Raw genomic sequence first — 23378 nt, 5'->3', positions numbered from 1 at the left:
AAGCGCGCCAACAGCACCACGGCCGCCTCGATACGTCACGGGAGCCCTGACGTCAGCCTTTTGGTGCTTTTGGGTCGAAGCGCAGATGACGTCATGAGCAAAGCTTATAATTGATTTAAAATATGTTCCTGAACGGTTACGGTTTAAACTTCCGAGGGGGTATCTCCATTTACAAAGGAATCATTTTACATAGTTATCGAAGCTACGAAATTTCGTGTCACTGCTCCTTTAAACATAAAAATTAGGTATAAAAAGCAGGAACTAAAATTGCAAAAAAAAGAATTAAAAAAAAGAACGATGACGAGATGCGTGTGGTTGGGACCGCCGATGAAAAGTTTACGCTACTCGAGCTAGGTCGGCTTCTGCGTTTACCCCAATTGCCATTGAGCTATCAGGGGCCCTAGGGCCCTATTCTCGACTGCACAAATTGCCGGCAATTCAGGCAATTTTCCGGAAGTCTTTTCTGATTGGCTTTCAATTTTGGTCACGTGCTTCCGGTTGACAAAGCGGTTGTGTGTGCTGCCGTCATTTTGACGTTTCATGTCGTCTACGGACACCAGTTCTAAAGTTTGCCTTATTTCTCGTTACTAAAGGCGCATAATTCTTGGCCGGGAATGAAAAACCAGACTAAATGCAGCGGACATGACAACGTAAGCCTGTCTTTGCTATTCAACAACAACACTGCTTGTAAACTGCTTGTAATACACACCCCCTCTGTGATTGGCTGAGAAGGCGTGACGTAATTTAAACAGTTGGCGGGAACGATTACGTCATGCATTGGCAACTTCAGCCTGCGTAAAAGTGACGTAATTCTACGTAACAGCGTGAAAATGGCGGCTGTTTTTGTCGCAAAATACAAGCAAAATAGGGCACAATATTGCCCCGGCTTACGGCGCCGCGAAATGTGCGGCAATTTGCAGCAGGCGCAGTTTCGCATGCGCGCTGTTTAAAGCATGTTTCCTACCGAAACAAATTATAGTTTCAACTGCGTCCAAGTCAGCGATCATGGAACATACAAATAAAGTGCAGTATTTTGCTTTTATGTTTGGCAAAGAAATAAAAATTATTTGTTTGGCGTAACCGAAACATAAGAGGGCAGTACAGGCCTCTCCATGACAAAGAGAACCCAATGCATGACATTTGTCCATACTTGTCCTAGTGAGCTGTTGGGTCACATGATCGAACTGAAGAGATAAATAACAATGAAAAGTGACTATTTAGTTCATTACAGCGCTGATTGCAGTCGAGCTTGACGAATGAGTGAATTGGCGACATCGGTGCGCTCCGTGGTTATCAGGCGTAGCGCTTCGCTGCTCTGATGTGTCATACCAGCGATGGTCGCGGCCGTCTTTTTCTGTGATCACGCCATAAACCTGTATCACCCTGTAACATAGGAGTAGACGATGGCGTGGCGGTGGTGGCGGCAGGGAAGGTGATAACGCAACAAAGCTTGCATTGAAGCAAAGAGCCCAGCTATGTTACTAAAAGTGATTGAAAGAAATAAATAGATAGAAATAAACTCGACATCCGCCTTTCACTTGCTTTTGGATCAACGTTACGCGATCGCCTTGTGGCGTTGACGCCAAATCTGACCTCCAGAAATGTGTTTATCTTGTCAGCCTCAGCTACCGTCTTAATTTTTATAGTACATGCCAAGTGTTTTTATATCTTTCTTGCTCAATATTTAATACCTTGGTAGCGATCTTTATGAGTGACTCGTCAAATTACACTGCACGTCGTCATAGCTATAGGTGTTGCACGTCACTGATTTCTTACGTCGTGCTTACGCAAAAAAACATGGGCGAAATGCCGGCAATTTGTGCAGTCGAGAATAGGGCCCCTATAGGGGAAAAAATGGGGATATATTGTTCGCTCCAGGCGGTAGTGATGCGCGATTTATTTGAAGGGCAAGAGGTGACAGACCTGCCACTGCTCGCCGAACGTCTGGCTAGCCTGGTGTGTCAGCTTACGGGCATGCTGGTGGGCAGCTTCGTTACCGGAAATGTCGGCATGGGCTGGAGACTAAATCCTTACGTGGTGTTGAGGGGGGGGCTGCAGTAGAATTTGTGCGGCGGGCCGTGAGATGAAGCCGCTCGAGGAAGTTCAACACGCTCGTTGGCAGTCCGCGATAATGACCTCCGCAAGGGTTTGGGCAATAGGCGATGGCCACTTCTGCTTGTAGTGGTAGGAATTGACGCGCTTGTGAGTAGGGCTTGAGTTATAGCCACAATAGCGGTCATGGTTCTTCTTCCGGGATGGGAGGCTGCGTCTGTGTACACTTTGGTATAGAGTTTTGGCCGTACTGTTTGCAGATTGCTATAGCTCTGGCGTCTCTGCGATCCTGGTGGTGTGTCGGATGCATATTGCGGGGCAATGGGAGTCAGAGGCTTCGGAAGTATTCTGAAGCTGGAGTGGAGGACGGGAAAGACAATCGAGTAGGATGATGATGTTAAATGCTATGATGATGATTTTGTGGTTCCAGAACTCAGGGTTTTTTGTCTGCGTTTGATACTGATACTTTTTTTCAGAGAAGTCGGCCCTATCTGTTCCAAATTATTCTCGAATAAAACAGCATTTATTCCAAGTCATCACCATCAGTCTACTCAGGTTCACTGCACGACGAAAGCCTCTCCCATTGAGCTCCAACCGCTCCTGTCCTGCGCTACTTGAGTTAACAGTTTACCCCCGAATTTATTTATTTTATCCCTCCATCAGGTTAATGGCCTTCCCTTTCCTCTAGACCCATCTCTTGGTATCCACTCTGTTACCCTAATTGCCCACCGGTTGTCGGTTCGTCTCGTTACACGGCCAGCCCAAGTCCATTTCTTTTTCTTTACTTTAACTATGATATCTTCTTTTCTAGTTTGTTCTCTGATCCAGGTAGCTCGTTTCCTGTCGCTGAGTGTTACTCCTAACATTATTCGTTCCATGAACCATTGAGCAGACCTAAGTTTGCGTTCTAGTTGCTTAGTAAGGCGCCAAGTTTCAGCTGCATATGTCATCACCGGCAGTATGCACTGGTTGTAGATTTTTATTTTGAGTGACAGAAATAGCGTACTTATCATTATTTGGGAGTGCTTGCCTAATGCCCTCCAGCCTATACATATTCTGCACCGGATTTCTCTCTCGTGGTTGGGGTCAGCCCTAACCATCAGTCCGAGGTAGTTATATTCTTTTACTTCTTCTGGCGTTTCACTTCCGAAGCTGAAGAGAAGGCTTTTGGCATGCTTATTCTTCATTACTTCGGATTTATTCATATTTATTTTTAGCCTCGCAGTCTTGCTTTCTGATTGTAGCCCCTCAAGCATTGTTTGCAGGTGTTCTGCAGTCTCACTCAGCGAAACTATGTCGTCCGCACGCCTCAACTTGATCAAGCATTCCCCGTTTATCCTTAAGCTTGTGTTTCCCAGTCAACCTTTTTAAATACTGCCTCCACACATGCTGTGAACAGTTTTAGTGAGATGGTATCTCCCTGTCATACTCCCTTTCGGATCGGGAATTTATCCGTTTGCTTGGAGGGGGGGGGGGTATCCTGCCCATGCATTTCCTATATATGTCTTCTAGAAGTCTTATTTAGGTCCCCTTTATTCTCTGGTCTTTTAATGCTTCTAGCATGGTTGCGGTGAGTACGGAATCAAAAGCTTTCTCATAATCTATAAATGCCATGTAAGGTGGTTTAGTGTACTCTCCAGATTTTTCAATCGCTTTATTGACGACATGGACGTGATCTACGGTTGAGTACCCTTTCCGAAACCCAGCCTGCTTTCTGGGTTGTTGGGAATCCAGGCTGTCATCTATGCGGCTAACTATAACTTTGGTAAATATCTTGTAAACAACTGAGAGTAGGCTAACGGGTCTGTAATTTTTGAAGTACTTGGTATCTCCATTCTTATGAATGCGAATAATGTGGGCGTTTTTCCAGGCTACGGGCACTTTTTGAGCCTTCAAGCATTCCGAAAATAGTAAAGCAAGCTTTTCCAGTACAATGTCTCCTTTCTTCTTCAAAAGATGACCGGTTAGGCCGTCGTCACCTGCAGCTTTTCCTATTTTCATGCCTTTGAGAGCCTTTCCTACCTCCTCTTTAGTTAATAGTGGGACATCGCAAGTTCGACTAGATCGACTTCGACATGACTAGATCGACTTCGACATGAGACGACGACAGCCCAAGTCCCTAAGGGGTTTCGCCCCTAATAAAGTAACTCATCTTATTTAGATACTCCAATAAGGCTATATAAAAAAAGCCCAGAACGAATAAAAGCGGCGTAAGAGTTGAATAAGCATTGCTATACAATGCTGTGAATGTGTGCACATCTTTTCACCTTTTAATAATAATCTGCGCTGAGTGAAACATGAACAGGCTGCGTTTTAATTATGGCGCTGAGCATGAAAGGGGCCAAGGGATTCAAAATTGTGCTGAGACGCAAACTGTCGTCGGTCAAATACACCGTCTTTTGTCCTCGTTATGGGGATGCATATTAAGGTTGGTTGTCCTGACTTTCACATTTCAGTTCTTTTAGCGCGGCAAGGGAGACGATTCCGAGTGCACGTAGTCGTTTGCAGTAAGCCCGTATTTTTAATCATTAATCAATTATTTTTTATTTATTTATTTATTTATTTATTTATTTATTTATTTATTTATTTATTTATTTATTTATTTATTTATTTATTTATTTATTTATTTATTTATTTATTTATTTATTTATCTGCATAACTACATTCCCCCAAAGGACATTGATGTAGGAGATACATCGAAGAATATGTACAGTCCGAAAATGGACTTGACAGTCTCACACTAAGGCAAAAGATATACAAGCATAAAAATATACAGAGACATTTATTAAAAGACTAGCTGTAGTACCCGGCGGTGCCGGGTGGGCCATTATATTAAGGACAGCAATTGGTATTTGTTAGTCGCCATTTTAGGCTACTTCATTGGGAAGTGGTACACACTCGGGAGCGCCTGCCTGCTGTCAGTAAATAGGCTCCTACTGCAGGCGCGTTGTGGTAATGTGAAACGACTGGTACTCGTGTTTTACTCCAACTCTCGCTAAACAAATTCCACCAAGATGGCGCGTCTGAGCGAAGGAGTCAGTGAGTGAAAAAGGTTTTTATTTGGCCGGCGAAGTGGGAGTGGTTCCCAATTTCAGAAAGCCATGTGATGAGTGGGCAGCCTTCGCTCTGGAGGAAGTATTCGTTTTTGAACACCAAACGACAGTAAAGACAAGGGGTAAAAAATAAAAAAAAAAGGTAAAGGAGGGAAAAGGCGAAAGAGGAAAAAAAAAAAAAAAACAGACATCGTACACAACCAGTCACAGGGGTTATAGAAACATTGTAATAACCACCACTGCACAGTAGTCATAAAATATGCAAAAAAAAAAATAAAGCTGGAACAAATTCGCGGCAGTCAAAGTAATTTTTTATTTGGGAGCGCCCACCAATATCACTAGGCCTTCTTGGGTGGTGCACTAGAAGTACAGGGCGGCACACAGACGAAGAAAAGGATGCTGCGTTCTATCCGTTACAACGTTATCTTCGACAATATCCCGTCACTTAGAGTGCTGTCCTGGCGAGTTTCTCACATTTATTTTTTAAAAAGAAGGATAAAGAAAAAATACACAAATTCAGAGAGAAAAGGCAGTATATAATATAATGAAAATTAATCCGCACACAGAAAGAGAATGCAGTTTTACGCGCCCTAACTAGTCCGCTTTCCTTCCTTTGTTTTCTGTTCTCCTCGGCAAAACTGAAGAGCAGCTCCCCTCACTAAAACTAAACTCACAAACTAAAACACACAAACTAAAAAAAGAGAGTCACGGTAGCCCTTCCTTCCCTTTTGACCGGAAGCCCTCCGCTTCCAAACAAGTTCACAAAGTTTCAAAAAATGAAAACTTGCGCAAAGGACGAGGACAGAGAAACACAGTAGACGGGACGAGCTCGGTCCTTGTTGTTTGCGCTGGTTTTAATTTTTTTTTAATCCACGAACCAACACGCCCAACAAAGCATTCTATTAAGTTCACAAAGGCCGCGCCCACGCAGGAGGCCGCCGCGGGGAGAGGGGTTAGCAGTTTCAAGGGTGCATCTGGCCAATCTGGCGGGTAAGGTAGCAGGCAAGGGAAGGGAGAGGGGGAATTTCCACGCGGGGGCATCGGAACAGATTTCGGAACGGGAGGATGGGCCGCAGGGCCGCGGGCTATCGGCAACAATTTGTGCTACTAGGGGAGCAGGAGTAGAGGAGAGAATGAAAGAATGGGCGAGGGCGTAAAAGAGCGAAAGTCTTTCTTCCCCTCCGACGCAGCTGCCTCCCCCCCTTTCAGACAAGGGCGTCGGGAGGGGGGTGAAAAAGGGGCACTTGCTCCCCTTCCCTCCCCAAGACACACCAGAACAATTTCCCCCTTCCTCCTGCCCTCTCATTTTCGAGACAACTAAGTCCCGCCGATGAGCATGATTCCAGAGGCTCGCATTTGAGCTGCTGCACACGCGTCTTGGTGCCGTTTTCACATCGCCCCGCTATCAAGTGAAACCTTCGACACCTCCTGGGCCTTGGAACTTCAACAAGGTATGCTGCATTTATCGACATGCCTAAAGAAAAAGTAAAATCTTGGGCAGCCCGTGCTGGTGCAAGAAGTTCGCGTTACGCTTTATCCCTGCTGGAGGACTCCAGCAGTATTGTGATTGATGAAGAACCAGGACATTGTCCGGCATTGGTACCTGCCTCCTGTGAGCATGATACGTGCAGCAACGCATTGCCTGCTTCCGCAGCTCAGCCAGTTCGGCAGGAAACGCCGGGTTTAGTAGCCCAGGAATCGGCTGCAGACGATGAACTGCAGCCTCTAGGCAGTCGAGGGTCATACCTTTCTGAGAACACTAGCAGTGATTCGGACAGTGAGTTTACTGACGCCGACATCAGATCGAATTTGCAGCGATGGATGGTCGACGAAAACGTCACGCAAAAGGCTGCGACATCTCTGCTCAAGCTACTAAGAAAGCATCGTTGCTTCAGTGATCTGCCTCAGGACTGCAGGAGTTTTTTGAAAACGCCAAGGAATACTGCTGTTGTCGCGGACATTGCCGTAATTGCACCGGGGAGATACTGCCACTTCGGACTGTTGAAAGGGCTGCGGGACGCGCTGCAATGCCTAAAGGAGATCCCGACCACGATAGCTTTGTATGTAAACGCAGATGGACTTCGTGTGTACATGAGTTCGAAGATTGAATTGTGGCCAATACAGTGCAGAATAGCTAACTGTGATTTACCACCTATCATTGTTGGTGTATACGAAGGTAAAATCAAGCCTGGCAAAGGTAACGAATTCTTGTCGCGTTTTGTCACTGAACTAAAGGCTGTCTTGGCAGCAGGTGTAACAATAGGACAACGCACTGTGACAGTTTCAATCAAAGGGGTTGTTTGCGATGCACCAGCCAGGTCACTTGTTCTCGCGACCAAAGGACACAGTGGGTTTAGCTCTTGCCCAAAATGCAGTGTGTACGGTGGTCGCGAAAAGAGAAGAGTTTGTTTTCCAGACACACCAGGTGTCCCGCGCAGTAACCTAACTTTTCGCGCGCAGAGAGATCTGGAACACCACAAAGGAGAGTCCGTATTAACCGTGCTTCCCATGGATTTTGTGGATGATGTGCCTCTAGACTACATGCATTTGGTATGCCTAGGAGTGATGAAGAAGTTGATCTGCTTGTGGGCAGGAGATAAGCCGCAAGCGACAAAAGAGAAGTCGAAAGAGGCATTAGCACCTTCAAAGTGCGATGCCCTGTCAGAACAGGCACTATTACTTGCTCCCTTTATTCCGAGAGAGTTTGCGAGGAAGCCTCGAAGCCTAGACGAGCGCCTGAAGTGGAAAGCAGTTGAATTTCGGTTGTTTCTGTTGTACACAGGACCGGTTCTCTTGAAACAATGGGTGTCCAACGACGTGTATTGCCACTTTATTGCATTTCACTGTGCAGTGTCGCTTCTGGTGCATAGGGAGTTTTACTATGTGCACAACTCGTATGCTAAAGCCCTTCTCCAGTCCGTAGTTAAAGGGGTGTCAAGGATCTATGGTTCGGAGCAAGTTTCGCACAACGTACACTGCCTTTTGCACCTGGCGGATGATGCTCTTCGACATGGACCGCTAGATGAGTTTAGTGTCTTTGCTTTTGAAAACAACATGAGAACCATAAAAAAGATGATCCGAAAAAGTGGAGATCCGTTGCTTCAGATTTGGAATCGAATGCACGAAAAGGATCTGCACGGCAGTCACTCTGTCTGCGAAAAGACGCGAAGCTACGAGTTTGGAAAACCTCACACTTCGGGACCCATGCTTCCCCAGTGCTGCTCACCGCAACACGAAATTGTGAAAACTCCAAAGTTCACGTTAGCCGCGAACAAAGCAGATGGTTGCTGTATTGTTGGGGGCGACGTCATTAGTATCTTAAATATTGCTCACTTTAAGTCATCCGGAGAGCCTTGTATCATTGGACGAAGATATCTACAAAAGGACGACCTTTACACGGTTCCGCTTGAATCGTCTCGCTTGGGAATCGTTGTTGTGTCTCAGCTCTCACCTGTGGCACAGGCGTGGCCCTTACAGAGCGCAGCAAAAGCTGTAAGGTTGCCGCAAAGCGAAAAATTTGTCATCTTGCCAATCGTGCACTGTAGTTAGTCAGATTGCTTCATTTATGAGCACTGCATACTAAAATGCCTAGATACTAGCGAATTATTGCGATGTTCACATGTCTGAATATTATGGAGTGTCCTAACTAAAATGGATCCATTTGTGTTATTGTATTCGACTCCTTTAACGTCAGGCATTGTTTTGTGTGAGTGGGTTTGTTTTCTGCATATACTTGGAAGCCTGTGTTCATGTCATTAATGCGAAAGTGCCTGATGGAATCGGCTTCATGTGTAATAATAATAACTGTAATAATATAATTTGTTCTGGACGTTTTTATTATGGAAGTGACTGATGCCTTGAAAGGTGAATAAATTGTGTTCCACTTGAATAATCTCCCGCGCCCTGTCAAATTTGTGTTTCCGTTTGCTACGCCACGTATACAGGGTTAATTATTAAGACATGCTGCCTCATCACACACACAAAAAAAATTGCTCTTCTGTTGGTAACTCAAACTGTGAAGGGTTAAGAATAGGGGGTTTAAAATGAACAATTTTACGCGAATGTTTGCCATGTATATAGGATTAGCTGTACAGTCTGATAAGTTAAATGCTGTGAATTCCCGTCGGCTGGTTTCCTTTTTTTAGATGTCGTTCCTTATCGTGGAGTTCACACAGACCTTGGAAGTTGAAGTGGTGCCGGCAGCATGGGTGTCTGACGATATGTGCTGCTGGCCTAAAGCGAAGCCAGAGAGAAATAAAAGGCTGGTTAAGGACGTTTCTGAACCACTGGAAGGATGGCCACAATACTCGGTGGAAGTGAAAGGTGTCTTTGGTAAGTTGTAAACGCGTTTGTCCCTTGCATATTTTGAGTTATCTATTTTCTTTGAGTGGGTTTCATTTTCAGCAACTTCATGAGATTTTTGCGGATGCAAAGTCTCTCAACCCGAGAAATAGAAATAAATCTCGCGGGCGGGGAAATACCATTTCCCAGAAGCGCGGCGTGCCCGAAGCCGGCACGCGTTCGCAGCTGGCGCTTGGTATTTTCATGTGCCGGTGGCGCAAACTCAAACTCTTAAAAACGCCAAATATGGCTGTTTCCAGTACCTCCCATTTGTGTTCACGAGTGTGCGGTGTAATATATCTTCTCAATTACGCAAGTGCGAACCCATTTTTAATGCGAACGCGCCTGGGCGTGTACAGCCTTTTCTTACGTCTCCCCCCCCCCCTCCCCCCTCCCCACCTTTTCCCCGATCACTCCGTTTGGGTATTGAGGATGATCGCACGTCTGCAAAATAAAAGCATGCACCCCAGCTGGTCTCAGCTGGTCGTTTCGTTTTCAGCTGCTTTCGAGATGTCCTCTTATCTGCAGGAGCAAACTTGGTCACTTTCGAGGCCTGCGTATCTTTCCGTGGTGCCATGCGTACAATATTTCTGTCTGTAAAAAAAAAAAAAAAAAACATCAGAGGTCCCTGCTTTGCCCCGATGCAGGAAAAAGCGAGTTCAAGCGTGACCTCCATTTTTTCTCGTTTCTGTGATCGAGTGCGTTCCTAATGTGTTGCGCTTAGAGCGCGAGGAGCAATGCAAGTTTTCGCACTCTTTTTTTCTTTGCCTGTGACAATCTGGTGTGTTGTGAAAACAGTTTTAACATGCAAAAATGTGAAACACTAGATTAAAATTTGAGAGCAAACGTTACAATATCGTCACAGATGAAAGTTTAACACGTATAAAATAAAAATAGGCACGATACTAGCAAGTGTTATGCATGCAGAAAATGACGTATTAACTAAAAAAATTATTATAATAGGCTGCCCTTTACTTTTTTTCGCCGGTTTTTGCTGCACATAAATCCACCACAAATGCTTTTTTTTGTTTTTACGTTTTCAGCTTCATACGAAACCGCAAGGAAAAAACTTGATCGCTCACAGTTTACATCAGATTTGTCATCCACAGAAGACGACTTGAGTCAACGTCGGAAGGTGCGGAGGCCAAACCGATTTGAGTCCGATTCTGAATCGGACTCACCGCCGCCGAAGAGGGGACGGAAGCAACCTTCATCTGCCCGGCAGTTGTACCCAGAGTTGCCGGTCTGCTTTCCCTCGTCCTTGCTACAGGTCTGTTTCAACCTTTTCCATTCATTGTAATATGAAAGATTTGGATCGATATGTAGTGGCGCAAATTAAACAATGCTCTTCGTACAGCAGTATAAGACTCAGGTCTATAAGTTACACATATTTTCTATTTCTGCAGCGGATGCACTGTCCCCTCCGAGGCAGGGACCTACAGATAACAGTGGTTCAAGTACACCTCGTGTTGCAGGTTTGATACAATTATATCAGCAACTGAGGGCTTGAAGTTTATCATAGTTTGGTCTTTCTTGCAGGACATACTGCCTCTACAGATCTGTACCCAGAGTTGCCAGTCAGCTTTCCCTCGTCCCTTGTTTCAGGTCCGTTTCAACCGTCTCCACTCATCGTAAAACGACTGGGCTCGAATGTAATGGCGCAAATTAAACAATGGTCTTCGTACAGCAGTAAGATGCAGATCTTTAAGTTCGCATATTTTTTTTTATTTCTGCAGCGGATTCCCTGTCCACTCCGAGGCAAGGGACTCCTAGACCTACAGATAACAGTGGTTCAAGTACACCTCGTGTTGCAGGTTTGAAACAATTATATCAGCAACTGAGGGCTTGAAGTTTATGATAGTTTGGTTTTTCTTGCAGGACATACTGCCTCTACAGCTAGAGCTCCTGCCATCCCAGAAAGGGGTATCTATGTTTCTCATTGCTCTTTCTTTTTTTTGTTGTTGAAAATTGGTTTTTAAAAATGTTTAAAAAAATGGCGGTTTAGAAGACAGCCTTCTAAACCGCCATTTTTTTCTGTAACTGATTTCGTAATTTACTGCCTTTATTACATTTACTAGAATTTCAGAAGCAAGTGCTGAGGCAGCTTCAGGTGATTCGACTGATGCTGGAGCAACACGGAGATGTCCTGGACAACTTGACCCAACTTAAGTCGCCCGACACCGTTGGACAGCCCCTGCTTATACCCACACCGTTTGAAGAGCTCAGTGAGCTACGGGACTTCGATGACACTGTCAACGAGGTTAAAGAGCAGCTGGTGAACACACTTTTTAGACTCTCTTGAAAGTGGTTTTATGATGACAGCTGTTTCAATGCGTGACTAACAGCGTATATAAAAATCCGTGGTTACAAATTAAAGCAAATGAAGGGTCTTTTTCCCCTATCGCCACAGATTGTTTAAAAATAAAGCTTACGTCAGCATACTTTAATTTTTTAAAATTAGCTTCTACTTCATGGTGGCCACGACGAAGGCAAGGGGTAAAATAGCAAAATATTTTAACGGGAATTTTAATGATCTGGCTTACAAGACATATTGCAACTAAAAAATAAAGTCCCATCTTCTTTTGTGCCAACCGCACAGTGAAATAGACTAAAAAAAAGGGCCCATCTCCCAGCGAGGGGGACTCGAGTAAATGCGTCGCATAGGGGGTGGGTGTATTGCGTTAACGTTTAGCGTTTGGGGAGTTGGTGGTAGTGAATGCGTTGTATCAGCAGCTTCTTGACGTAGTTTGATTGAGTCAAGGATATAAGGCGCGTTCGTACCCTTTGATTCTGTGTCGGTTTTGTGGCGCAGTGCGAAGAGCACCATGTACCTCGCGTTCCGCCCACAGGTAGTGAATGCGTTGTATCAGCAGCTTCTTGACGTAGTTTGAATGAGTCAAGGATATAAGGCGCGTTCGTAGCCTTCCATTCTGTGTCGGCTTTGTGGCGCAGTGGGTAGAGCACCATGTACCTTGCGTTCCGCGCGCAGGGTCGTGGGATCGAAACCCGGCGCCGGTAAGTATTATTTTTTTATATAGTGTAGGGGGAGGGGTGCGGACCTGTTGTTGAGAGCGAGGAGGGTAGCGTGATGCGGGAGAGGAGGAGTGGGGGATAGGGCGCACCTGGAACGGCTGTTGCGGACGCCAAGACACGCCGACAACGCCGGGTGACATCGTGAGTTAAAGAAATGCTCTGCATTTAAAATTGTTGCCTGCAGGAGAAATTGTTTCCCATCCGCACCTCTCCTGAAAGCGAAGCTGATCGGGAACAGGGTGATATGAGGACACTTGCGTGCCATGTCTCCGACTTTACCGCCGACGCACACGCAGTAAGCCGTTTCCAAGTGGAAGAAATGGGAATACTGCAATTGAGCCGGTGATGCTGGCGCAGCTAGACAACAATGACGACGTAGCCTCTCCCTCGCTGTGCCAGTGCACCACTGTCATTTCGATACGGCGTCGCTGTTAGTGGTTTGAAGCCTTGAGAGGAATTCGAGTGAAATGCTCTAAATTCTGCAGCTTCTGCGCGCCGAAACGTCACACCTGGGCTATGAGGCGCGTCTTACTGTAGGGATCCGGATTTATTTCAAAACATGAGGACCTTAAGCGTACCCCGCAATATCAACGCATGGGTGTCTTCTGTTTTCTCCTATATCAGCTAATACGGTCGCTGCGGCCAGGTTCTGTTGGTGAATCTTGAATTCACAAATGTCATGCAACCGCACTCGCACCGCCCTTGTCAACCAGGACGATCGCCTATTAATTTTTTCCCGACCAGTTTCTTATTTTGGTGCAATTCAGGGGTGCAATAATTGCTCCTGCAGCGCCCGCAACAAACCAGCGATTGGTTTGTTAAACTGAAGTATAGCCTATATCGAGAGGCTAGACCAGTTTTATATATGTTACATTTCTTCTAAATTGTTCAATCGAAAATTCAATTAAACACATTGGGTAATTAGCCCTCTGTGTCGGCAAATGAATATTGCTGATATTGGCAGCCGTGTCTGCAAAGATAAAGGTAAACATACACTTTCCTAACGCAGCCTCTTTTTAACGCAATTTTCTTGCTGCATTTCGCTCACTTTTTATGCTGAAGCCTCAGCACATTAAATCAGGCATCTGAATTAAAAATTTATTTTTAGTTCGCCAGTGAAATGTGCGATTGTGATAGATGACTGGTGCAAATTTTGTTCAAGATGTTTTCAAGGACGGCTTTGTGCACGTACGTGCGGTATATGCCCACAAGACTGTAATTGCAAATTGAAGAAAGACGAGTTCTCGCTACCTCTAGCTCTTTTCATGCTTTCCTCAGGATTCTTTGTACAGTTCCATGCAAGCTCAGGTACTACTTTTTCGTTTCCAGGTTGTCGAGCTGAGTACGTTAGGAGGTGACACCGTGGCGGTGGCCACACGAAAAGCACTGAACTACATAATGACCGATGAAGTTGCGCGGCAATACAGCTGGCTGGGGAACAAAGGCAAAGAAAAATTCTGCAACCTCAACGTAGCACCATTAATAATTTGTGAGTACTGTCATTATTACAGCAATAATTTCAGGCAAATTGTTTGTTTTCTAATTGTTCTTGTATGATCTGAAGTGACAATGTTTATGGGATATTGCACATTTTGGGGAATGTCAGCTATGCTGTTAACAGAATATCAGTCATGCTTTTCTGACTGCTTGTTTTCCAGCGGCCGTGAGGTCCAACAAGAAATACGCAGCAACCGTCAACGAGGTGGAGAACGTGATCAAGAGGTGGCTGCAGCATGCCCCGTGTCGCCTAAAGCAGCTGCAAGAGAGGCTAGCAAGAAAATCAGAGGTGCGCAATTGCCCCATTCCATCACCAAAATAACTTCCGAATTTAAATACAAACACGTTTTTGTTCATCTAAGACTATTCAAAATTTTCTTGGGATCTTATGTCTGAGTTGCTCTTTAGAGACAAAGCGTTTCTAGTAGCAATTTAGCGAAATGTATTTCTAACAACGAAAAGCCAGAACAAACGTTCTTAAAATCTTTGTCTGAATACATATTCAATTTTCTGAAGGGTGAAACTTTTTTTGTGTAATGCGCCTTTAGTAGTGCTAACTACCACCTCAAACTATTAGTAGCATGTGCTGCTAAATCGTGGAAACTAACGAGGAAATCACTGTACCGTCTATAATTTACCTGGTGTTTGTAATGCGTTTTGAATGTGTTACTGTTTGTGCTGTTTTTAACATGAGATGCGATTTTTCTGTCACAGGGTCAATCACATTCCCTGAGAATAATGTCCCTTGAGCTAGGAAGTTCATTATAGGCGACGCATTGCTCAGGCCTGTCATGCATGCTAATTAAAGCACAGCCGTTGCTGTGTGTGCTACTGGCGAATGTGGTAGCTATACAGGATGAACCGCAAACAGATGGAGTTATCTTATTATAGCCCGGTATCGAATTTCGTGACCTCATCTCGGTGTGTTTGTCCAACGTATGGCATCTATCGCCTTAACCATCTTGCAATAGTTTCAGACAATTGACGGGCCAAGTTTACATACATGCTTCGGCCAATAATCAGTGCTCAGCTTCACACTTGTCGATCTGAACACAGTAAGCCACACCAAAATCAACGTGCATCCGTTGACTTCAAGGGGTATCCACACTTACTAACAAGGTGAAGAAAAAAGCAGATAACGAGAAAAAAAAAAACAGGCCATGCTTCGCATCCCCACTCCTCCAGCTTAAGCCCTACCAGTCGTGTTCACCTTAGTGAAACGATTTTAATTTTTAGTATTAAAAATTTTACATGCTCAATAAATGTTGTTTCATTTTCATAGATGTCCACAACTCAAGCCATTATAAGAGACCAGATGCCAGCATGATGACCTCCCGATGCCAGGAAAACGCCAAAACGATGCCAGGACAACGGATTAACCTCAAAAGCATACGTTACCTCAAATAAACACATTCTTTCTCAAAAGAAGTGTCTGAATATTTATGCCTGCCGACTGTGAGAAAGAAACCATGCGAAGCATTGAGTTGTTTTGCAGGTGTAATCTCCTATCAAATATAAGCTACTCGACTAGATATCGTAAGAATGTCTCAGCATTGCATGAAATAAATAACCTATGACATCGTCAAGATATCTTTTAAATGTACTCAAGATATCCGCATAACATTTGACGATGTCCTCTGGATATCATACGTGAAAGTATTTTAAGTGTCCATTCTGAGGCAATAGGGACATCGCCTGAACATCCACTGGATAAAATGTGGATATTCCCGAACATCCTCTGGACATTCAATATCACAAGAAGTAGATTGAATGGATATCCATGAGATGTTTTATGGTTTGCTGGGATATAGCTAGGTCGGTACAGGTGGGTGCAGGTAGAAGAAAGAGGAGACGCCGGGGTGTAAAAGAGAGGGCGAGAACTGAAGATGGCGTACATAAACATGCATGGTGGCAGGAAACAAGAGAAATGCGTGGAGATTCGAAAACAGCTAGAAGAAGATATCCGGGTATATGCAGTGACCGAGACGCACCGAAGGGACCTAGAAGAGCCTCCGGCAATCGGAGAGTATGTATGGGAAGGTTGCAATAGGACGGCTGGGTCAAGAAAAGGCGGAATAGGTATCTTTATACGACAGGGGGCAAATTGGAAAGGGTGAAAGGAGACTGCAAAGATCATGGGTGGGTGAAAGGGATGGTAGGGAGTAGGGAGGTGTCTTTAGGAGTGGCGTACCTGAGGACGGGTAAGGGCAGTAAGGAACAAAATGAAAACCTGGTGGCGTGCCTAAAATGGCCATCGAAGATTTGAAAAGATCCGGGGAGGTACTATTGGTAGGGGACATCAATGCCCACATTGAAGATCTAGACGGGTACAAGACAACAACGGACATCTAATGCTGGGTGTGTGTGAGGAACAGAACTTGATCATAGTAAATAGGGAACAAAAATGCGAGGGTCAAATCACGTGGGAGTGTGGTAGGAAACAGTCGAGTATCGACTACTGCCTCCTCTCGGAGGGTCTTTATGAATGGTTGCATGGAATGAGCATAGATGAGGAAGGGGGTCACAGTGTGGGCAGTGACCACAAGTGTATGCAGCTGAATTTCGGGAAACCGGAGGGCGTGAAACAGGACTGAGCGGGGCAGTACACAAAGTTAGTAAACAAATTGCGGCTATAGCCAAAAGTATAGAGGCCGACATTGAAAGAAACCCTGGAGAAATTTGGAATATGACAGTCTCATCAAAACTATGCAGGAAAAAATAGTCAAGGCAGAAAGGGCAAATCAATGGAAAGGTAAGAAAACGCCAAGAAGCTGGTGGAACGCAGAAATCAAGGAGGCTATAGAGAGGAGCAAACATGCCTCTAGAGAACACAGGCAGGCCAAGAGGGCAGGGAGGCAGCAGGAAGAGGTGGACACAAAATGGGAGCAATATGCAATGCAAAGAAAAATGGAAGTGCAACTGTTGGTGCAGGCGAAGATAAAGGGTGATAGCGAGTAATGGGTGGCGCAAATACGAGAGAAGGGTAGAGACTCGCCGAAAAAGTATTGGAACCATGTGTGCGCATTAGGGAAACGCACGGGACATACAGAAGGTGCACCTACAGAAAACGAAGCGGGGCAGATGCTCAAGGGAGAGCATGCATTGGCATACCTTCATGAAATTATCACTGAGAAATTCTGTAAGGTTGATAGAGCGCCCCCGCAGCGCCACAGCGGTGTCACGACGGGGAGGCCGAAAGGTCTGGAGACAGGAGGGGACAAGCTCAAGTGGGGAAAAGCTGAGGTAAATGTCCCCAAAAATACCACTGTGGGCACGGATGGGATACCAATGGAGTTGGTATACCAATTAGGACCAAAGAGCAAGGGAGGGCTACTACAAGCCATTAGCACGGAGATAGAAAAGAAGGCAATACCGGACACGTGTACTAGCAGAATGAGCTTAATCTATAAGGGCAAAGGAGACAAGACTAAGCCAAGCTCGTATAGGCCAGTCACCGTCACGTCCGTGCTATATAGGTTGGGAATGCAGGCAGTGAAATTTGAACTAGAGCAATGGGTAGAAGAGAATAGAGTGCTAGGGGAACTTCAAAATGGGTTTCAAAAGGACAGATGGCTAGATGGCATCCTCTTTGTAGTAAGCCAATGCATAGAGGTGGCGAGATGCAAAACAGACCTTTGTGGTTAGCCTTTCTGGACATTAAAGCGGCTTATGATAATGTAGACTGGGAGCGGCTGTGGAGTGTCCAGGAGGATGAGGGAGTGGGGACAGAATACATTAACTTACTCAGGGAGCTATACCGGGAGAACCAAGTGTGGGAGGGGATAACATACAATAGGCCTGTATACACACCTACAAGGGTTTGAAACAAGGATGTCCTCTTTCTCCACTGCTGTTCATGATCTACATGGCGGGTTTAGAAAGGAAGTTAGAGGGCAGTAGGCTGGGATTAGATTTATCATACATTAAAAACGGACAGGCGGTGGAACAGCGAATTCCAGGATTAATGTATGCAGACGACATATTGTTGATGGCTGATGACCGGATAGGTATGCAGGGCCTGATGGATATATGCGGGGAGGAAGCGACGCGCCTTGGACTACCTTTTAGCAGAGAAAAATCAGGGATCATGGTTTTCAACGACGACACGGAGCACAAATCGGTATCAGTTCAACAAGTAGAAATACCACGGGTAAAGGAGAATAAATATTTCGGAGTATGGCTTAACGACGGCGCAGATTACACGCATGTGCATGATGATGTTTGGATTTTTATGGCGCAAGGCTGACTGAGGGCAAAGAGCGCCAAAGGATGCATGTGCATGAGGCCCACCTTAAAGCAAAAGGAAGACGGAACGCGGCTATAATGAAGCATAGAGCATGCTGTGGGGCTACAACAAATACGAGGTGGTAAGGGGAGTCTGGGAGGGGGTCATTGTACCAGGACTGACTTTCGGAAATTCGGTTATATGCATGAGGTCAGAGACCCGAGCGGGCCTAGAGGTAAATCAGAGGGCGGTAGGTAGGCTGGCCCTAGGGGCCCATAGCAAAACTACGAATGAAGCAGTAGAGGGGGATATGGGCTGGTCGTCCTTTGAGGCAAGGGAGGCGCAAAGCAAAATAAAATTTGAGGAGACTGCGGGACATGGAGGAGGAAAAATGGGCCGCGGGAGTGTTTAAGTACATGTATATGAGGAGCATGGACACGCGGTGGAGACGGAGGACCAGGCAGCTGACCAAGCGGCACGGAAATTCGGTGGGGGAAGGTGGGGTATACACAACAGTAAAAAAGCCGGTAAAAGCAGCAGAGACGACGACTTTGGTGCAGAGAATGGAAAGGAAAAAAACCCTGGAGACCCATAGAACAGAAACTAGAAATCATGAAGGAAGGTTTCCATGGCAATACGCAAAGCAGTGCATTGCTTTTTGAAGCATGGGCGGGGTGTCTGAGAACACGGGCATACACGGCTAACTACAGGCAACAGGACGAAACTTGTGTATGCTGCGGCAGGGATCCGGAAACCGTAGGGCATATTGTCATAGACTGCACAGAGATACGACCGCGACGGGGCGATGGGGAAGAGACGTTTACGGAGGCTTTGGGGGATTTGGTGTGAGGGGGATCCGGAGCCTCAATTTCAGGGCCATAGAGGTGACGAAGAGGCGGCTGGAGTGGTGGTGGAATAAAACTAGGGAGGAGAGTGGGACGTAGGATGAGTAACATACCGAAATAGAATCAGAAGGGGGGAGGTAAACAGGAGTGCAAGGGCTGGAAGGGGGGGGGGGGAGCGATGGGAGTTTAAAGCCGGGGGGGAGGGGCTATAACCCATTAAGTTAGGGAAGGGGAGGGCAAACAAGTAGAATAACACAGGCAAGTCGGTTGGCGACAACCGACGTCCCGATACAAAGGAAAGGCCTCTAATCATCATAGTCGTCATTGGAGTGAACTAGAATACTTAGTTCACTCTAGTCGTCATCATCATCATCGGATAGAGTTCCTGTATATGGCATCCCCTAGGGGAGCAGAGTTGCGCGTCCATCCACCATCTTGAGTTCCAGGTCGTGCGGGAAAGTTACCCGTCTCGCATGTAGGAGCTGCCGCCGGGCCGCCGCGCCAGCAGCGAGGTAGAGTGGCGAGGAGCAGCGCTGGCAAAAACGCGCGATAGTCGGCTGCTTATCAGCTGACCGGCCGCCGCGGCGGCCGCTTCCGCAATCGCGGATGCTCAGTGGAGCAGAACTGACTGAAAGCGGGCTTTCCTGTCGAACTGGAACCCGCGGCATGTGGCAATCAGACGCGCAACTCTTGCGCTACGCGATATACAGGAACTCTGGTGACGGATGAAGTAATCAGAGACAACCACCTGGAAAAAGAGAATGGACGCAGATAAGTCCTTGAATAGCTACAGAATCGGGAAGGAGGAGATCACGAGGGAAAAGTTCTTAATACCAAAGGGAGTGCATTTCTTTTTGAAGCCCGGAAGAGTTACTTGCGAACAAAAACGTTTATCCGCAAGCCGGTACAGGAACTGTGCGCAGGTTGCGGCAGGGAGCCAGAAACCATGCGACATATTATTTGTCCAGTCCTCAGTGAGGAAGACATTGCGCTTCCGGAAGCCCTTCGCTTTAAGATTAACGGAAAAGTGGATTGGACAGCAGTAGAGTTTAGTAAAAGAAGGTTAGAATGTTGGTGGGGAAAAGAGCAGAGAAGAGTCTGGAAAGCCATGCGAACAAAGAAGACAGACTAGCACAAAAATTTCATAAAGGGTTTTTTTTTTTTTTAAGAGAGGCGATTGTACAGTGGCGTTACGACTAATGTCGCTGTGCAACGCCACCCCGTTTCAAAGGGGAAGCCGCTAAGCATCATCACCATCGGCTAGAGCTATGGCTAGAGTTCCTGTACACGCTTCTCCAGAGTTGTGCGTCTGATTTCCACTAGCCGCCGCACCACTGGTTCGCCAGTTCAGTTATAGTGAACTAGAATACTTGGGTAGTGGAAAAAGCGGCCGCCTCCGAGCACGGCCTCCGCGATCGGCTGCCGGCGGCGCGCCCTTGCTCCGGCCGTCCCAATCGCCCGGAGAGAGCGTAAGTTGAAAAGGGGGCGTGGCCGCGTCTTCCGCCGCACCGCGGCGCGCGCAGCCGATGGTTGGAACGAAAGCCGTGTATGCTGGAAAGCTCCTCGAAATGGCTTTTCGTCAACTTTCGCGCTTCGTATCGCAATAAAAGAAAGCATAGCTGGTGTTATGGATGCAAAGTGACTCATAGAACCTGGTAATGCATTTGTTGTAGCTGCGATTGCAGCTATGCGACTTATTTAACATGAGCTGTGCCGCTTTTCGCTCTCGACGCACGGGCAATATTCGCCACCACCGGTGGGAAATTTCTGGCGTCGAAATAACGTTCGGTTCGCTAAAATGTCATTGTTTGTCAGGTATTTCGTATCCCGGCCTACGCATTTTATAGAGTCTGCATGGACAGTGCAGTTCAGTAGAGAATGGGGTGCGATCGCGTCATGCCCACGATGGATGGCTGTACTCTTATCTAGCCTTCCAATTATTTCTTGTTGGGCGGAAGCAACCGTCTTATTTTTAGAATTAACGCGTTTAAGGAGGATTACTTTGCGCCATAGCCTCAAGGATGCGGCAATCTGCTCTACACATGCGCAACGTTAAGCAAGTTATGGTTTCCATTTCCGTCGCAACAAAAATAAAAAAACTTAGGTGCACTCCGATTTCATTGTATTCTTAAACGTATTTCGGTGGCCACAGGCAAGCCCATGTTTCCGATTTTAGATTGAGTACCGGAGACATTTAAATGTTCAAGTTCTGTTTTCAAAACACATCTATGAGCTAAGCAATGATGACAGTTTCTGTGTTTGCTTTGGACATAGCCACTTATGTATACACTAAAAGTTGGAAACCAAATGTGTAGTGAACACTCGTCCAGAAGCTGCATAATTTATTTGCATTTAATTTATTTACATAATTTATTTATTGATTTACAAACTATATTGCACTTATATTCACAAACGGAACATTTCACACACGAAGCACTTTGCGGTGCAGGGGCTTGGACACCAGTTTTTTGCGGTACGCGGCCTTGCCCGTGACAGTTGCACCAACATTGGAAAGCAGTGGCTGAAAAAAAAAAAGTGTAGAAGTCAAACGGTGGTTTATGCCGACATTTCGGCAAAAAAATTCCATATATTGCACCAACGCCAGTTGCATTAAATCCTTTAATTAAAGTCGGATGCGGCGCTTCAATGAATGCTATTCGGGATAGGTGGAAAGCGAAGCTTTTCCTCAGCCCGTCGCTGTCGTTTTTCTAGATCACGTAGACTCGTCGCTCGCAGGCTGGAGCGCCGAAAGCCTGACAATATTGCACGCCATTTCAGCAGTGTAACATTCAGGCCAGCCTTTAGAGCTGCTGACATGCGCGAATTCTTCAAATGAATTACAACACGCCGCAAATAGCTGCATGCCGCAAACAACGAATACAAAAAAAAAATCTCGTCGTAAATTTAAAAAAGCATGTGTAAAACCATATAACCAATAGGCTGCATAACACGTGTTCTGTGAACGAGGCTTCAAACACAAAATATACAAAGGTTCAATTTCTAAAAATAACTGGCAAAACTCTGGTGGAAATAGCCAAGTGGTTTGCTATTGGTTTCAACTGGGAAGCAAGTGGTTCCCAATTGAAACCCAATCAAACATTGCACCTATATAAAAATACAATCACTGCGCTCAATTGCTGTCCATAACCCACCCTACCCGGAAATAAAAATATAACGACTGTTCCAGCAGGCAAGCAGCCGATAATTCGGTCGCCGAAAAGTTATCGTCTCCAAGTGTCCCCGCACCGAAATGCCCTGCACCGATCACAGCGCGATCAACTTTTCACTGCACAGTGACATACCTGGGTTTCAGTGCTGTTCCTCGAAGCCCGTTAAGCGGACTTCATGACCTGGTCATTCGGTTGGTCAGCTCAACAAAAAAATTCCCCCGCATTTCCCCGAGGGGGAGAATGTGAAAGTGCGAATGCACGGTTGTCGGCCCGCTTGCGGCGCTTGCGCTCGGCCCCCGCAGCCCACCGCCTCGCCGCCTTCTCTTCCATCGGGTTTGTAGTATCACGTGTACACCACGCAGTTATCAAGCCGCTATACGCCTCGAGCGCGGCCTGTAGGGGCGCCACTGAAATCCCCCTAGCGGCCCGCTTCGAAAGCAGGCGCGGGAGTCCCCGGCCCGCTCCCCACTGTCGCCGTTGCTTTTGGGGCTCGTTCAAGACAGCGATTTACCGTTTGTCCGCGTTCGAAATACCGAATAACGTGGAGCAGGCACTCTGTTTGCAAGCGTGGTATGTTCACGAGAGTATAAACGTTTATGACGCGAACTTAGTGAGATCTATAGGAGCGCCGGGCGTGTGTCACAGGCCGGCGTCCCGAAGCCAGAATTTGCATGCAGCTGATTGCAATTCCGCTGCCTTGAAATTTAGTGACTGTGTCTCCGTAAGCAGTGTTTCCTCCGATGGTCATGTAGCGGCCATACACACTATGATGTAAATCGACTTTGTGGACTTAGAAAATCTAGCGGAGCACTCATACCTGACAGCACGCAAGTTACGCCTGCCAATATCACATATCAGATATTGATCAGTACCATGAACAAGCCAATGCGGCATAAATTTCACAAACATTGTACCAAAGAAGTACGATGGATAATGCAAAATTACACTCCGGAGTCAGCACACGACGACAAGTTTAATGCTGGGTCGTCTTGTCCCGAGGTGAGCGCTCGCAAAGATTCATCTGTTACATTTATCCTCCACGAGAAGCGTGAAAGTGGGCTTATAGAGTAATCCGCGTCCATGACCAAACTCTTCTTCGAAACACCCTCATACGAGTCGTGACACAGGGAGGCTGCAGAATCTAGCATAAACCGAAATCAGA

The 23378-nt window shown here is 46.2% G+C and overlaps 1 protein-coding gene across 1 annotated transcript; it reads left to right on the top strand.

Moving 5' to 3' along the window:
• The first annotated feature begins 8741 nt into the window (after nt 1-8741).
• Nucleotides 8742-15394, top strand: LOC144170518 (uncharacterized). The gene is made up of 9 exons (XM_077700369.1): nt 8742-9437; nt 10490-10921; nt 10986-11051; nt 11183-11260; nt 11325-11369; nt 11525-11721; nt 13809-13968; nt 14138-14265; nt 15259-15394. The coding sequence occupies exons 2-9, from the start codon at nt 10789-10791 to the stop codon at nt 15301-15303; spliced, it is 852 nt and encodes a 283-aa protein (XP_077556495.1). The 5' UTR covers nt 8742-9437; nt 10490-10788; the 3' UTR covers nt 15304-15394.
• The last annotated feature ends 7984 nt before the right edge of the window (nt 15395-23378 follow it).

Source organism: Haemaphysalis longicornis, unplaced genomic scaffold (genome assembly GCF_048455015.1).
Source record: "Haemaphysalis longicornis isolate Haplotype H1 unplaced genomic scaffold, Haemaphysalis longicornis Haplotype H1 scaffold_1, whole genome shotgun sequence".
Classification (NCBI taxonomy): domain Eukaryota; kingdom Metazoa; phylum Arthropoda; class Arachnida; order Ixodida; family Ixodidae; genus Haemaphysalis; species Haemaphysalis longicornis.
This window is presented reverse-complemented; position numbering and strand designations above follow the sequence as displayed.